At 36.1% G+C, this 15534-nt stretch overlaps 2 protein-coding genes across 3 annotated transcripts in view; one reads left to right on the top strand and one right to left on the bottom strand.

Annotated features, from left to right (window-relative positions):
• The window catches only part of LOC133532005 (methionine--tRNA ligase, cytoplasmic), a 66338-nt gene extending 62531 nt beyond the window's left edge, over positions 1 to 3807 (bottom strand). For both annotated transcript variants that reach the window (XM_061870482.1, XM_061870481.1), the window contains exon 1: positions 3579 to 3807. In XM_061870482.1, coding sequence (XP_061726466.1) covers positions 3579 to 3681 — 103 coding nt within the window. In that variant the 5' untranslated portion in view covers positions 3682 to 3807. The remainder of the gene's footprint in view (positions 1 to 3578) is intronic.
• A 132-nt stretch (positions 3808 to 3939) lies between these two features.
• On the top strand, positions 3940 to 14408 carry LOC133532007 (zinc finger protein OZF-like). The gene is made up of 5 exons (XM_061870485.1): positions 3940 to 5369; positions 7545 to 7676; positions 9601 to 9768; positions 12316 to 12435; positions 14149 to 14408. The coding sequence occupies exons 1-5, from the start codon at positions 4261 to 4263 to the stop codon at positions 14267 to 14269; spliced, it is 1650 nt and encodes a 549-aa protein (XP_061726469.1). The 5' UTR covers positions 3940 to 4260; the 3' UTR covers positions 14270 to 14408.
• The last annotated feature ends 1126 nt before the right edge of the window (positions 14409 to 15534 follow it).

Below are 15534 nucleotides of genomic sequence, written 5' to 3'. Positions count from 1 at the left end.
TGTTTGAGTTTGTATTTAAACTTCCGTGTGACATGTAGTAACAAAGTAGTATTAATGAAGTAACAAAATAGTCGTAAATAAATCCATGGAATTAATAATACAGGTGGTAGGGTGATGTAGTGAATAAAATAAATTTCACGAAACTTGTTACCATAAGGTATAATTATTTGAAATCAGTTAGAACAAGTCTGTGGGATTGCCACAATATTCGAGTAAAGATGACATTTTAGAGCGTTTTCTTATACATTAGTAAATATAAATTTTAGCTAAATATAATCGTGAAGATACAATAGCTAAACAATAACGAAGTCAATTTATTGTTCATCTGATTGACAATGTGTCAGTCATAAACGTACTTACTCATTTCAAGTGACGATATCGTTTAATAAAGAGGTTGATAAATGATAATTGTTTATGAAAATCAAAAATACTATTTGAAATCATCCTATAAGTGGTTTGACGTCATCCGCACTTTTTGTCCGACCCCTGCTGATGATGTTAAACTTTAAAGTGTCGTCATAAAGTTGTGACTCTCCCCTCCCCTTTGTCACAACATGTCAGATTTTCTTGACCCCTTCCCTCCCCCTAAACGTCTGATGTAATTAATGGATGACCCCCTAAAAGAGCCACTGATATTTATCAAGGACTTTTGACCTACACATGCTAACTCGAATAACTAATTAATGAGCTAAGTACCGTGCAAGCACCCTACCAAGAGAGTTTTCCCTGCCAATCGACAACTTACACACGGATCTCCGCAAGATATACAAACTAGTGAAAGTAAAAACCAGGATGGCACAAGTTGCCCTAAATTGACTTGGCGCTGTGCCGTTGGAGCAAGAGTTGGGTGTATTGGGGATGGGTTGGAAGGAGGTTACCCAAGCAGCACAGGACCGGGTAGACTTTGGCGGACTTTCTCTGATCAAATCGGGGAAATCCTGAAGAAAGGCCTGGTCAAGAGCACCCTAAACCAGCGAGCATGTATGAGAAATGATATGAAAGTGAAGGTAGCAAAAGAGGTATGTCATGTCAGGATCGTAGCAAGCAGAACTCCGTGGTCTCTGCCTGCCTACCCCGGGAAATAGGCGTGATTATATGTATATATATATCCCCACACTTCTTTTTCCTCCATTCTTCAAACAGGAAGGGTACACTGATATATGACATCTCCATACAATTTATAACCTGCTAGAACGCCAAAACTTGCAAAATTGTATTGAGATGACATCTAATAGCATACCCTTCCTGTTTAAAAAATACTATAATAGTTTACAGAGGTAACACTATGAAAAAAAAGGAAGCTGATACAGGTGGCCTACCGCGAAAACCAAAATTCGCAAATTACTGGGATCTTCTCTTTTACTCTCACTAAGACGTAATTAGAGTGACAGAGAAAAATGCTCGCAATTGACTACGATTTTCACGGTTATAGTTAGACCCCGCTATCGTTGGTGCAAAATGGTAGCTGTCAATTTCGAGCCATTCTTAGGGATGGGTAAAAATTATTTTGAAATACTTGCTACATTTCGATAATTATAGCTCTATATCGATATTTTTTCTTTACCATAATGATAGTCTAAGACTTTAATTAAATGTGTTAATTTTATAAAATAGGGCTATATAATTATAAAATGAACATGTATTAAACATTTTTAATTTTTATAAATTGAAGATTTTTCTTCAATCTTTCATCATAACTAAGAATATATCATTATCTTCATAGCAGGAACCAAAATGGATTAAAAACAAAATGTAAATCTCTCTTTTATTTCCACCAAAGGTTTTTTTTAGATTCTCTGCAGTAATCTAGTACAGTCACGATAAATATATAAAATAATAATTTATTCAGTAACTTCATAACTTAACAATATGCAGATTGGCGTCTCTTTTTAAGTATACAAGATACCTGTGTCAAGAGACACCGCTCTTCCTTACTGGTTTGGGGGCGTCCATTAATCGCGTCATACGTTTTTGGCTTGTTTTAGACCCCCCCCCTCCCCCATGGTGATCTTTGGTGATATTTTCAGGACCCCCCCCCCCCCCCCCCCCCCCCATCCAATATGACGTGTATTTTTTTCGATAACTAAAGAACAGTTTTCTAACAAATGAACCTAAGTACACGTGAAGGATTATTATTGACTATAATACAGTATAGCACAGATGAAAAAAAAAATACACGTGATACGTGTCCATACCCCCCCCGTCCCCTGTGGTGATCATTGGTGATTTTTTGCTGACCCCCTCCCCCCCCTATACAATATGACGCGATTAATGGACGCCCCCTTTGCTAAGTAACAATAACAAAACAATGGTTAAAAGAAACAAAAATAAAACTAAAAATTTCAATTAACTTACATTTAAATTTATGTTGCACAATTAACTTAATATATTATTATCTTAGCCCTATTTATTTTTAGAAATATATGTCTCGTAATATATTGGTTAATGGGAGTTAGACTTCTTCTTCTGTAGCTGAAAATCCATTTTAAGAAGGAAAACGACTTTCTACTTTGACAGAAGTAATTGGCAAAAATGAACATTTGGCGTAATTTTGTACTGTATTCTCATTTACATCATCTGAAATTTCGACACTTTTGCCATCCAACAAACTTTGTAAAATTTGTACTTATCAGTGTAAGTGGCCAGTATTAACCTCTATTGAAAAGGTTTATCTCTAGAGCGTTCATGCACTGCCCTGCAACTCGAAACATAAGAAAAGTAAAATAGCAATAATAGCGTTTTTGTTGTACTAATAATAGTTTATAACTATTTCTAATGACAATGATTATCATGTATCCAAAAAAAAACATGTGGAATTGTAGTCAAATAAATGGTACTTATACATTAAAAAAACTGAGTGTACGGAAAGATCAAGTATCAATATCGACATCATAAATATTTTTACCTATCCCTAAGAACTTGACAGCTACCATTTTGCACCTCCGCTAGCGGGGTCTAGTTATAGCCCAGATGTGTATTATGTAAAGATACAGAAAAAAAAGTTGTCGATTGTTTAAAAAATCAAAAACATTTATGATAAGAGAATCACAATAATCTTCCAAGTTCTTGTTATAACTTTATAAGCAATTGACAAAACTGCTATCAATATATTTAATTGCGATTACAATTTCAATTATTATGTATTATTAAATAGATTAAAACAGGTTAATTTTTTTTAAATATATTTAATATTTCATTGTCTCACAGAATTTTTGTTGTTAAAATTATAGTGTAATGAATTTTTCTATTTTGAGACAAATAATTAAGAGGCCATAGAGGTAACTGTAAATACTGGGAAATTTTGATTAGAATTTTTATTGAAGCATTTCAATGAGCAGAAAATCTGACGCAACATTATATCAGATTGAGCTGTTAGTAAAACAGTTTAAGCAGCAATTCCCGCAAAGATGTGTTATGTTTCTTTGTTATTGTGTTACTAACTCAATATACTGTATCTTTTAACAATATTTATCTGTCCAGTACCATCCACTCCATAGAATAGTAATAAGCTTGCATGCATTCCCAAAATAAAAACTATGACTAATCCAATACGATCGGCAAATAAAAGAAAAACCTACCTTCAAAGGAAACATTTTGCAGTTCTACTTTTTTGCCGGCCAAGTTGGCGGCAATTAATAATTTCAGCGTCGAAGTATTATTCTCGTTTGTAAGGATCTTCATTTTTATTCACTTTTCTTTACTTTTAGGCAAAAATAGTTATTATAACTAAATTATAACCTAACAACCATACACCTCATAGTCCACCTCACGAAAAAGAGACTGACAGTGACACATTAATTGACACATAAACCTAATTAAAGAAGATGCACTGTAGAATACTGCTACATGGGTAAAAATCATAGACATACAAAGTAAAAATAGTACTTCTTAAAATAGGTGGTTAATACACACCTGTGTGAAATGTTTGAGACATGGTTTCTGTAAATAAAAATAAAAAAACATTTTAATTAAATGCTTTATTATATGCATTAATGTGTATTATATACAGTAATAAATGATAAAAGTGAAGTAAAACAAATTAATTATGTTTAGAAATTTATTAATGCAAGAAAAATACAACTGCACTATCTGCAGTTTCTGAACGCACACTAAATTGTCACGCTCGCCAACGCCAAGGTCGCGTCAGTCAAAAAAGAGAGCTCAAGGGTTTGGGTGTTATTATTATTTTTGTGACCTTTATTTGTGATTTCGAAGACATTATTTCGTGAATAATTAAAAGAAAAAGCTATTCATTTTAACATGGAAAGTAATAAATTAGATGCTAATACCATATGTAGAACTTGCATGTGCGAAGGTGCCAATATGAGATCAGTGTTTCACAAATTGCAAGACGAAAAATGTGCGACCGATTTACTTGAAATCATTGCAAATATTAGCATTAACAATGATGATAGCCTTCCTAAACAAGTTTGTGATAAATGCGAAAGGTTTTTGTGTAAAGCTGCTTATTTTAGAAGTCGATGTTTGGACGTTGAGGCAAAGTTAAGGAAACTCTTCAATGATGAATCCTCGTCAAGTTTATCTTTGATAAAGTATGAAAATAAACCGCCTGAAAGCACGGACGAGCCGTACCAGTGTTCTATTTGCTTCAGCAAATATTCTGAAATAGCTTTACTAGAAAAACATGTGTTTAACTTTCATCAAATAAAAAAAGTATCATTATTTAGTGAATTCACACTCTTTTCAAATGCCAAAGCGAATATAATAACTTTAGAAACTGTCTCAGAAAAAGAAGAAAATGAAAGTTTAGTTAAAGAGGAAATAAATAATGATTATATTGAAGATAGTCATTTTGATAATGAATACTCGGAGCATGATACTGAATCTATGTTAATCGAGTTTGAACCTAAAATAGATAAAGACACATTTGAAGCGCCTATGGCTATAGACATAAATAACAAAATAGACAATTCATTAGAAAAAGAGAAATTTGAATGCGAAAAATGCAACCAGACATTCAAATCAGCAAATTCTTTAAACTTACATAAACGTAAACATAAAGAAAAGAAAGATATTGAGAAGAAATACCAATGTTCCTTATGCATGCGTAAATTTATAAGTAAATCTGGTTTGACGAATCATTTAAGTATCCACGGAAGGAAAGATGATGTTAAATACACTTGTGGTAGTTGTAAAAGAGAATTTAAACATAAAGCACATTTAGACAATCACATGGTGACTTTACATGCGAATGAAAAAGGTTTCAGTTGTGATTTTTGCCTGAAAAACTTTGCGACGCAAGAAAGTTTGGAGATTCATAAAGATTTGCATAAAATTGATAAGAAGCATTCGTGCCAGTATTGCAATAAGTCATTTTATATGTTGTCGACATTGACTGACCACATCAGGTAACATTTAATTTAAGTCACTCTGTTTGTATTATGTTATACTTCTTAGAAATAATTTTATATATGTATCGAATTTCATTGAGAATTTAGAATGTCGTGATTTAAAATGCAATAATTTTCTTTAATTGATCCATATAATACATTAAATTAAATTAACCTAAATCCATGTCTTCCTCTTCTTCTTCTTTAGCCCTTCTCTACCCTTCGGGTGTAGGCCTCCTTCATTTCTTCATTCAATCAAGTCAAATCCATGTCTTATAACTAAAATAACCCAATAACACCTCTATTGTTCATGTCCATTGCATTCCATTTAGCAACTATTGGACGATCTAAACTGTCAACAGTGTTCAGTAGGCTGTTGGGGTGGCCCTCACACGGCGCATCAGGGAGGCCACTCTCTTGGGCATTATGGCTTAAAAGCTATCTATGTGAGCTTCTGCAAACATCCCGTACTGCAAAATCGAAGCAACCCCAACAACACTCTGAAACCGTTATTATAGTGGATGTTATTAATATTCCTCCCCTTCATGAATTTTTGACAGTTTTGTTGTACACCATAGAGGTAATTACGACACACAGGAGGGAGGGGATTAAGAAAATGTGACATGTTGTGATAAGGGGGAGGGGGGAGTCACAAACCTTGCGTCACTTTAATATATAACCGAAAAAAACTATTAATTTTTTTTTGCAATGATAATAATTTCCATGGATGTACTTTTAATTCCTAATCATGTTTCATGTTATAACATTGCTTTTGTAAAAAACAAAATGTGTTTAAATAAAAATAATTTATAAAAATTGTCAACTTCATAGAAAACAAAAATTGCAAAATATGCACATCACACCAGGGGGGGGAGGGGTTAGCCAAATGTAGTGTGACAAGGATGAGGGGAGGGCTACAAAATCTTCAAATTCGTGTGAGTTTTAGCCCCAAGAATGTGGCAAACTAAACTTACAAGTCTCCACATTTCTTAAAATGTTAGTCTTTATACCTTTATTTTTATTATTAAGCCCTTTTTTACAAGCTTTTATTTACTTTCACCTGACCGTTGTCTGTTTGTAATCAAATCTTGCAAGTTAAATTTGACCCACTTCCCGGTTTCCGATGAAAATTTGCATACATATGTAAGTCGGGTGACAATGCAATATTATGGTACCATCTAGATGATCTGATCTTAGTAAGTTAAGGCCCCTGTCCGGGTATAGGCTTCCTCCAGTGATCTCCAGATTTTTCGGTCGCCTGCTTTGTTTTCCCAGTCTTTTCCTGCTGTTTTTTTGTACCGCTTATATTATAACCAGAGTAACCGGTACTCTATTTTCAACTCCTATGCTTACTCTGGTTATAATACTCGTATTAGCTGAAAATCGTTGAGCATTAGACTTTTTGTTTGTTGCGATATCTATTTGCGAGTAGCAGTACTGAGAGTTCCACTACTTGACGCTAGATGTAGACTACCAAAATAATAGCATTTTTGGTAACAAAACCGTTGTATGGAGTGAGCACTCTTGGTCTTCTTAATTCTCTTTGTCCTGGGTATGCATCCCAGCTAAGATATTTCTTTGTGTGATAAGCATAGACAAGTATGTCATTTATCATTTATTGTTCTTTCTTCTTCCTCGCGTTGTCCCCGCAGCATTTTGCTGGGAGCCTGGGGTCCGCTTTATCATTTATTGTTGCCTATGTAGAACTTATTATAAGCTTAGCTTAAATTTGTCCCATATCAAACTGTGTATTTTCTACAAAATTTAATTATTTCATATAATATATGTAAAACGTCTTAGTGGAGGATTCAGAAATATTGTCTTTGAACTCTAAGTTATGCATTTAAATCCTGGATTGTAACAATAATTTTTGAAGCTTATGTACAGACTTCCTTTTTGGTGAAGGAAAAATATTGTATACACCTGCAAAGAAAAGTAAAATTGCATATGAAGTCGCCAACCTGCTATGGCCCAGCATAGCCCAATCCTTCTCATGCACGAGACGAGCCTGGGAAAATCGAAGTTCGTCAATTGCGGGCATTTTTCTGTCACTCTAATTTACCTCTTAGTGAGAGTAAAAGAGAAAAATCCCCGCAATTTGCGAATTTCGGATAGGCCCCCAGGGCTGAGATTATTACGAAGTAGGGTAATTAATTTAAGCCTTATATTCATTCAAAAATTGTAAACTTTCAGGACACATACCGGAGAAAAGCCATACCTTTGTTCCACCTGCGGCCGTGGCTTTAGCCAGAAAACCAACCTAGCCCAACACATGCGCCGCCATCTTGGATTGAAACCATTCGCATGTGACCACTGTACTCAGAGGTAAGTGGCTAGTAGGCTAGTAGGCTCCATGATTGAACTCACTTTATTTTAAGAACATCTATAATACCATGGTTGCAATGAATAAATGAAATGAAATGAAACCATATATGAGCACATGCGGCCAAGGCTTTAGCCAGAAAACCAACCTAGCCCAACACATGCGCCGCCATCTTGGATTGAAACCATTCGCATGTGACCACTGTACTCAGAGGTAAGTAAAGCCATACCAGTGCTCCTGAGGCCGCAGCTTTGGTCATAAAACAAATCTAGTCATCTTGCACCGTCACCTTGGATAAAAACCATTCACGTGCGATCACTGCACACAGACGTACTCAATGCTGAAATTATGTCCGTAGTTTAAATTAGCGTGTGCCCGGGACTTCGTCCACAAAAAAGCACTAGCAGCCGAATATTCGTGACGATAATGATAAAATTTGTCAAGCCTTTCTTTCAACTTTGCTGGAAATTATTAGAATATTATAAAAATAACCAACTACCTATCATAACCTCCTAAGGCCCAGCCATAGAAATGAAAAATCCTAAATTTGCCACTAGAATTTGAACCTATAGTGTATTGGAAGAACCCTAGTTTAGGCTCTTAAGCAGAGTAGTGGAGCTGATAGTTAAAACACTAGTTCTCGTGGTGAATATTATATTGCAAGTGATTGACATCAGACAGCTGTACAAAAACATAACAAATTCAAACGAGTGTCATATATGTGTCGTAATAAGTTTACTATTGTGCCAGCACACACATATACAACCTCCAATACGCCCTCTTAAACTATTACGGACATACAAAGTCACTTTTGTACTTGTCTGTACTCGGTACATAAAATAAAATTTCAAACTAATTAATTCCAAACTATTGTGCCTGACTGTACACAAACATAGAAATAGTCCGACGATCCCTTCAGCTTTTTGATACCACTTATGCCGTTCTCTTCAGACATAATTTACGCAAGTTTCACAACTACTCAAATATTTCTACCACACTTTTACTAAACTAGCACTATCAGTGCGTGAGGCACATGACCTATTGGAAGAACCCTAGTTTAGGCTCTTAAGCAGAGTAGTGGAGCTGATAGTTAAAACACTAGTTCTCGTGGTGAATATTATATTGCAAGTGATTGACATCAGACAGCTGTACAAAAACATAACAAATTCAAACGAGTGTCATATATGTGTCGTAATAAGTTTACTATTGTGCCAGCACACACATATACAACCTCCAATATAGTGCAGGGAATACAGTTGATTTTATTTTGTTTGAAAATTGAATGAAACTAACCAAATGCAACTCTGTTCCAATTGAATATGATTTAAATTTCATCGAACTGAATAAGTCCTATAGGTAGGACCTTGGGCCTTACGAGGATATTTTTGTGTTTTCAATTATTTTAAATCAGTATCACAATATATTGTGACGTCACTCGATACGTCTCTCTTACTAATTTTATCCCATATCAATAATCCTTTTGATATTTCTTAAGGTATTTGTATTGTTTGTTAGTAAAATTTGCCTATTGACTGATTTAGTAGCAGTAGTAGTAAACACTTTATTGCACAAAACAAGTACATAACATAGAAAGAGCACAGTAAATGTGTACAAAGGCGAACTTATCCCCTTAAGGGATCTCTTCCGGCTAACCTTTAAATATGTGAGAGAGATACATACGAAATGGTAGTCAAACTAAGATAATAATTATGTACATGACGGTAAGACTTTAAAGAAGTAGCTAACCCTAGAAACAAGTAAAAACTATATGATGCATTAGGTGCAAAGGCATATATACAAAAAAAAACTACATATCCATAAACATATTAATACATACTTATAAATACATAACTACAATTTGATTTGATTTTTAATTTAATTTCTAATTTTAGTCATCAACTTTTTTTTTTTGTTTTTTTTTTACAGATTTGTGTCAAAAGGCGAACTAGTAGCCCACACACGGAAGCACAGCGGCGCACACCCTTTCATATGTGACGAGTGTGGTAACGGGTTCACGACGTCCTCGTCCCTGGTCAAACACAGACGGACGCACAGCGGGGAGAGGCCTTTCGCGTGCGACCTGTGCCATATGAGGTGACAAAAAACTTGGATATCCATAAAAGAACATCCTATATGTCCATTTTTTTTTTATACCACGTCGGTGGCAAACAAGCATACGGCCCGCCTGATGGTAAGCAGTCTCCGTAGCCTATGTACGCCTGCAGCTCCAAAGGAGTTACATGCGCGTTGCCGACCCTAAACCCGACCCCCCCCTCGTTGATTATTTTACAAGAGAAAATTATCCAGTACAATTTCCAGGTATTCCAAAAAGTGTGATTGGCAGAGATCGGCCAAATTATCGTGCTCGCTATAATATGGGCATGACTCCAAATTTGATTACATGACTAATAATTTAATTAATTTCTTATCGGAAATTTTATTTGGATTCCTAGTCTAAAGATTTCCAAAATTATAAACTGAAATAAACATATCATATACTAAGAAAAAGTGACCAAGGCCTCCAGTGCCCCAGGCTGGAATCGAACCAGCGTCCTCTGCTATCGCGGCAGGTGCCCGAGCCACTCGGCCACCGGGGTCACGGCAGCATTGGTCGAATTTATTTTCTGAACAAAATTTAATTTGTTCTAATACTTCTAATGGTATTGATTTCCTAAATGAAGATTATGAAAAAAAAATTTCTCACTATTCAGTCTATTTATTTTTACAAGCTTTTATTTACTTTCACCTGACCATTGTCTGTTTGTAATCAAATCTTGCAAGTTAAATTTGATCTACTTCCCGGTTTCCGATTGAGCTGAAAATTTGCATACATATGTAAGTCGGGTGACAATGCAATGTTATGGTACCATCGAGCTGATCTGATGATGGAGACAAGAGGTGGACATAGGAACTCTGATAAAACAACGCAACCTAATTGTGTTTGGGGTTTTTAGAATTTGCTCGATGATTATTAGTTGCCTGTGGAAAGAAAAGTACAGTCAGCGATAAAAGCTTGTACCAAAATTGATAATTATATCAAAAATATATTTTAAGTGCTGAAAAACTCCGCTTGCAATCCACTTATGTTAATGGAGCAAATAATCTGGAGAATATACGAGGAGAAATAGGAAACCGTTTGCAATGCAAAACAAAAGCCGACCTTGAAAGAAATCCAGATATTGTGACTATCATCCAATACTTAGAACAGAAAATAAACTGAATTCTAATGGCATAACAATATTCCTATTAAGCTACTTAAGTTTGCTTCATTAAGAACAGTGGGTTACCAGCGGAGTTTTAATAGAATACCGACAGTGTGCTCCCTTTTTAGGGTTCCGTAGCCAAATGGCAAAAAACGGAACCCTTATAGATTCGTGATGTCCGTCTGTCTGTCCGATTATGTCACCGCCACTTTTTTCCGAAACTATAACAGCTATACTGTTAAAACTTTGTAAGTAGATGTATTTTATGAACCGCATTAGGTTTTTTACACAAAAATAGAAAAAAAACAATAAATTTTGGGGGTTCCCCATACTAAGAACTGAAACTCAAAAAATCTTTTTTCATCAAACCCATACGTGTGGGGTATCTATGGATAGGTCTTTAAAAATGATATTGAGGTTTCTAATATATATTTTTTCTAAACTGAATAGTTTGCGCGAGAGACACTTCCAAAGTGGTAAAATGTGTCCCCCCCCCCCCCCCCCCCCGTAACTTCTAAAATAACAGAATGAAAAATCAAAAAGAAATATATGATATACATTGCCATGCAAACTTCCACCGAAAATTGGTTTGAACGAGATCTAGTAAGTAGTTTTTTTAATACGTCATAAATGGCACGGAACCCTTCATGAGCGAGCCCGACTCGCACTTGGCCGCTTTTTTTTTATACCACGACGGTGGCAAACAAGCATACGGCCCGCCTGATGGTAAGCAGTCACCGCAGCCTATGGACGCCTGCAACTCCAGAGGTGCTACATGCGCGTTGCCGACCCTTTAAAAACCTGTACACTCCTTTTTTGAAGAACCCCATACTGTAGACTCTCGGGAAAACCTCGGAAGGGAGCTCATTCCACAGCCGGAGCGTCCGCGGGAGGAAATTCTTCTTGAACCGCACAGTACGCGACCATTTAGGTTCTAAGGTGTGAGGATGAATTCCCTGCCGACGGCGAGCAGTGCGGTGATAGAAAGTCCCTATGTTTACGTTACATGTCCGTCTTTGGGTCAGAATACAGAAAATTTGAAAAAATACTGATTTTTTTAAAATAAATCTACTTTATAAGAAATCTTTGTGTTACTTATTGATATGAAACAAAATCCAATCTCAGGTTAAAAATTGATTAAAATAATTAAATAATTAATTATTCAAACAATTCTGGAGTCATGTCCACATTATGGCGATCAATGACGCTAATTTGGCCGATCTCTGGTGATTAATCACTAAAAGTTTTGATTGGCTAAAATATAATTCTACATGTCAAACATGTTGCGGTATTACAATATTAGACGTTGCCAAGCTGCGCGCGCGCAGTACAGTTGAGTCACTCGCGGAACAATACATATGGGATCATTTTTGAGCTCTAAACAGACTTTTATGGTTATTCTCGTCCGTTGCTCACTGACCGTTATTTTTGCACACAGATTCGCAGCCTCAGGAACCCTGAAGAACCACCGTCGTACCCACACAGGGGAGAAACCTTATCAGTGCTCACACTGCGAGAAGGCTTTCGTGCAGAAAAACGATCTCGTCTCACATATCAGGTGGGTGACTTTTACGAGTATTATTGACCGCGAGCCAGGAACAGATTTCCATGACCAGTCGCCTCCCGGGCGATAACTCGTGTAGTGGTTAACGGCTATGTATGATGAACCCTCGTGGACGTCAGCTGCCGCTCCGTTGGTCGGTTGAGGAATGGCAGCCACCGAAACACATTAAAAAAAATACCCATCGCCTCCCATTCGATACATATAATCACGCCTATTTCCCGGAGACCCTAGGCAGAGACCACGGATTTTCATTTGCTACGATCCTGATATACTTCTCGCTTCCTTCACTTTCATAATATTGCTCATACACGCTCGCCCGTTTAGGGTGCTCTTGACTGGACTTTTCTTCAAGATTTCCCCGATTTGATCAGAGAAAATCAGCAAAAGGCTTGGCCTTTCCATCTCCCTCTTCTACTTCTCCCTTATACACTCTCTTTGTTAGCCTTTTTTCACTCATTCTTTCCACGTGTCCAAACCATCTCAACATACCTTTCTCAATTTTTGACACTACACGTCTGTGCCATAAACGGAAAAAACAGAGCTCTTATAGGACCACTTGTGTGTCTGTCTGTCCGGCCTCCTGTCATAGTAAATTTGCTCTGAATCACTGCATTCTTCTACCGCCTACTGCTATCCTCAATCCTCATAGCACCAACCGTTCATTCCTTGGTTAAATTCTTGATGCTAAGTCATAAACAAAAACGTCACTTATACGCCAAGGTAACTGGCGCAAGCGAGCTACACCTTGTAATTGTCCAGATTACTTCGAAAGCGTCCGCCATAACACCTATAGTTGTCCTTGGCGCTGTGGGACAACTAGTAATAACGACTTTAGGTGTTCATGGCGTTAAAACTAGGTCAAAATGATTTTCGTTGTCTTGTTTCTGACCACTCTGTCACGTTTGTATTTGTGTCTTCTATCAAATAAATAAAAACAGTTGAGTGCTATTGCATATCTTTCTAGCTGAAGATTATGAAAACACAAAAAGATACGTCACATTTTTTGGGGACAAAAAACAAGGAATATAATACCTACAATAGGGAATATTACGCGAAACTGCGTAGGGGGCGCCACTACCACAATCCATCACAATCTGAGGCTTATATAACAACTTACCCCCTTATTCATAAACGTGTACTAAAGTAACGATGCCGCTGATCATCGTTTGTCCCTTTCCGACGTATAGGTATGATGGAAAGGGACAAGCGGTGATCAGCGGCATCGTAACTTTAGTACACGTTTATGAATAAGGGGGTTATTGTATTACTACATTTCATATGCAGGGCAGGCATGAGTTTAAATAAAGTTTCTATAAATTGTGATATCGACATATATAATGATAGCATAGCAGTAATAAAAAATAAATTAATTAGACACTTCATGGGTGACAATAATTCTGGCGCAGGACAAGGCTCGGTGCATTATTGAATATGTACTTACAGGATTCAACTACTTTTTCTTTTTTTTAAATTTATTTTTGTAAAAATGAATCATATATATATATATATATAGATCTGTTCTTATGCTGTAGGATGGGCAAAAACTTTTTATAATTTATTGTATTTCTATAAGTGAGAACCTGTAATTGGCTCTGTAATTCTATTGGAAGTTCTAGATATATATAGCGCTGTTGGTTTTCCATATACTAAAAAAAAAATTGCAAATAAATTGAATTGAATTGATTTTTTTTTAAATGTCTGTTACAGATGTCATACTGGCGAACGTCCGTTCGTGTGCAACGTGTGTGGCAGCGCGTTCCGCAAGCCCGCCGCATTACGAAGTCATACCAAAATGCATACTAGAGACAAAGAACTTATGCCTTACTGAAATTATAGTTTATATCAATTGAAAATAGATGTCTAACTACATACAGTGAAATCTCGATACCACGAATCTGTACCCCTAGTGTAAATGTATTCGATAGCGAGACGTGACGTACGCGTTTGCGTCAAGTCTCATTTTAAAGGAGACTTAACGCAAACGCGTACGTCACGTCACGCTATGGAATAAATGTACACTAGGGGTTCTGAAGAGAAACGTCAAAACGATCGTGTTAACGAGTTGTCGTCTTACAGAGGGTATTGACTTGGAGAGGTTGTCAAGGATTTTTATTCGTCTTAGAGAGGTTTCAAGTTATGAGTGAAAAAATCGTATTGGAGAGGTAATAATACATACGCGTAGCGTACGGTTTTATTATTTTCTCCGAGTTACAGAGGTTAAGAGGCTGTCAACACCCAATGTCCTTGAAATTGATGTTACTTAAACAGTTTTTTAAGAAAGACTATTTGTTTTAGTCAAGTAAGAAAAATATATGTTCATATTAATTATATTTCAAAGACCGTGGTTGTACTCGATACATGATTGAACGAAATCGGCTCGATAGAAAATAATTGCAAAGATTGGTCTTAAAATCACAATTAAACGGTTTTATGTCTTTATTGTTTTGACTTATGGGTCTGCAATTAAAATTACAATTTCAAAACATTTATATCTAAACCGCTGTTGAGTAAAATATTACACTAATAATCCACTTTTTTTATTTAAATATTTTTCTTATTATTCCCTTGCCCAGGCCCAGTAACATGCGACAGTGCTATCTCATTTACTCCGATACAAATAGACAGTGTGCGCGCTTTAGGTATTGACAGCCTCTTAATAAATAATTTATTATAATACTCTCATTTTCTTTGTGTATTTTTTTTTTGCAACAATTTTTTTAAGTATACCTTTTCAATAAAATAATGTACTGTGCCAAATATTTTTAATTGTGTTCTCATTAGAATTAAGTTAATTTATGTAATTGTATATATAAGCTAGTTAATAGAAAAAAATATGATGAACAGTAATCGGTGTTTTGAACGCCACTTGGTGTGAATGACCTGAATAACTGCCTTTTTTAATGTCGTATATTTTATAAATGTACAGTCGCCATCAGATATATCGGAGCGGGCGAGGTGCTCATAAATATCTGAACACGCACTCTAACGGCTTGACAATAGAGGCGTGTTCAGATATTTGTGAGTACCATAGCCGCTCCGATATATCTGATGGCTTTCTAGTGTTTGACATTCTAGCCCCAATGATTGACAGTC

The sequence above is a fragment of the Cydia pomonella genome, chromosome 26, assembly GCF_033807575.1.
Source record: "Cydia pomonella isolate Wapato2018A chromosome 26, ilCydPomo1, whole genome shotgun sequence".
NCBI classification, from domain to species: domain Eukaryota; kingdom Metazoa; phylum Arthropoda; class Insecta; order Lepidoptera; family Tortricidae; genus Cydia; species Cydia pomonella.
This window is presented reverse-complemented; position numbering and strand designations above follow the sequence as displayed.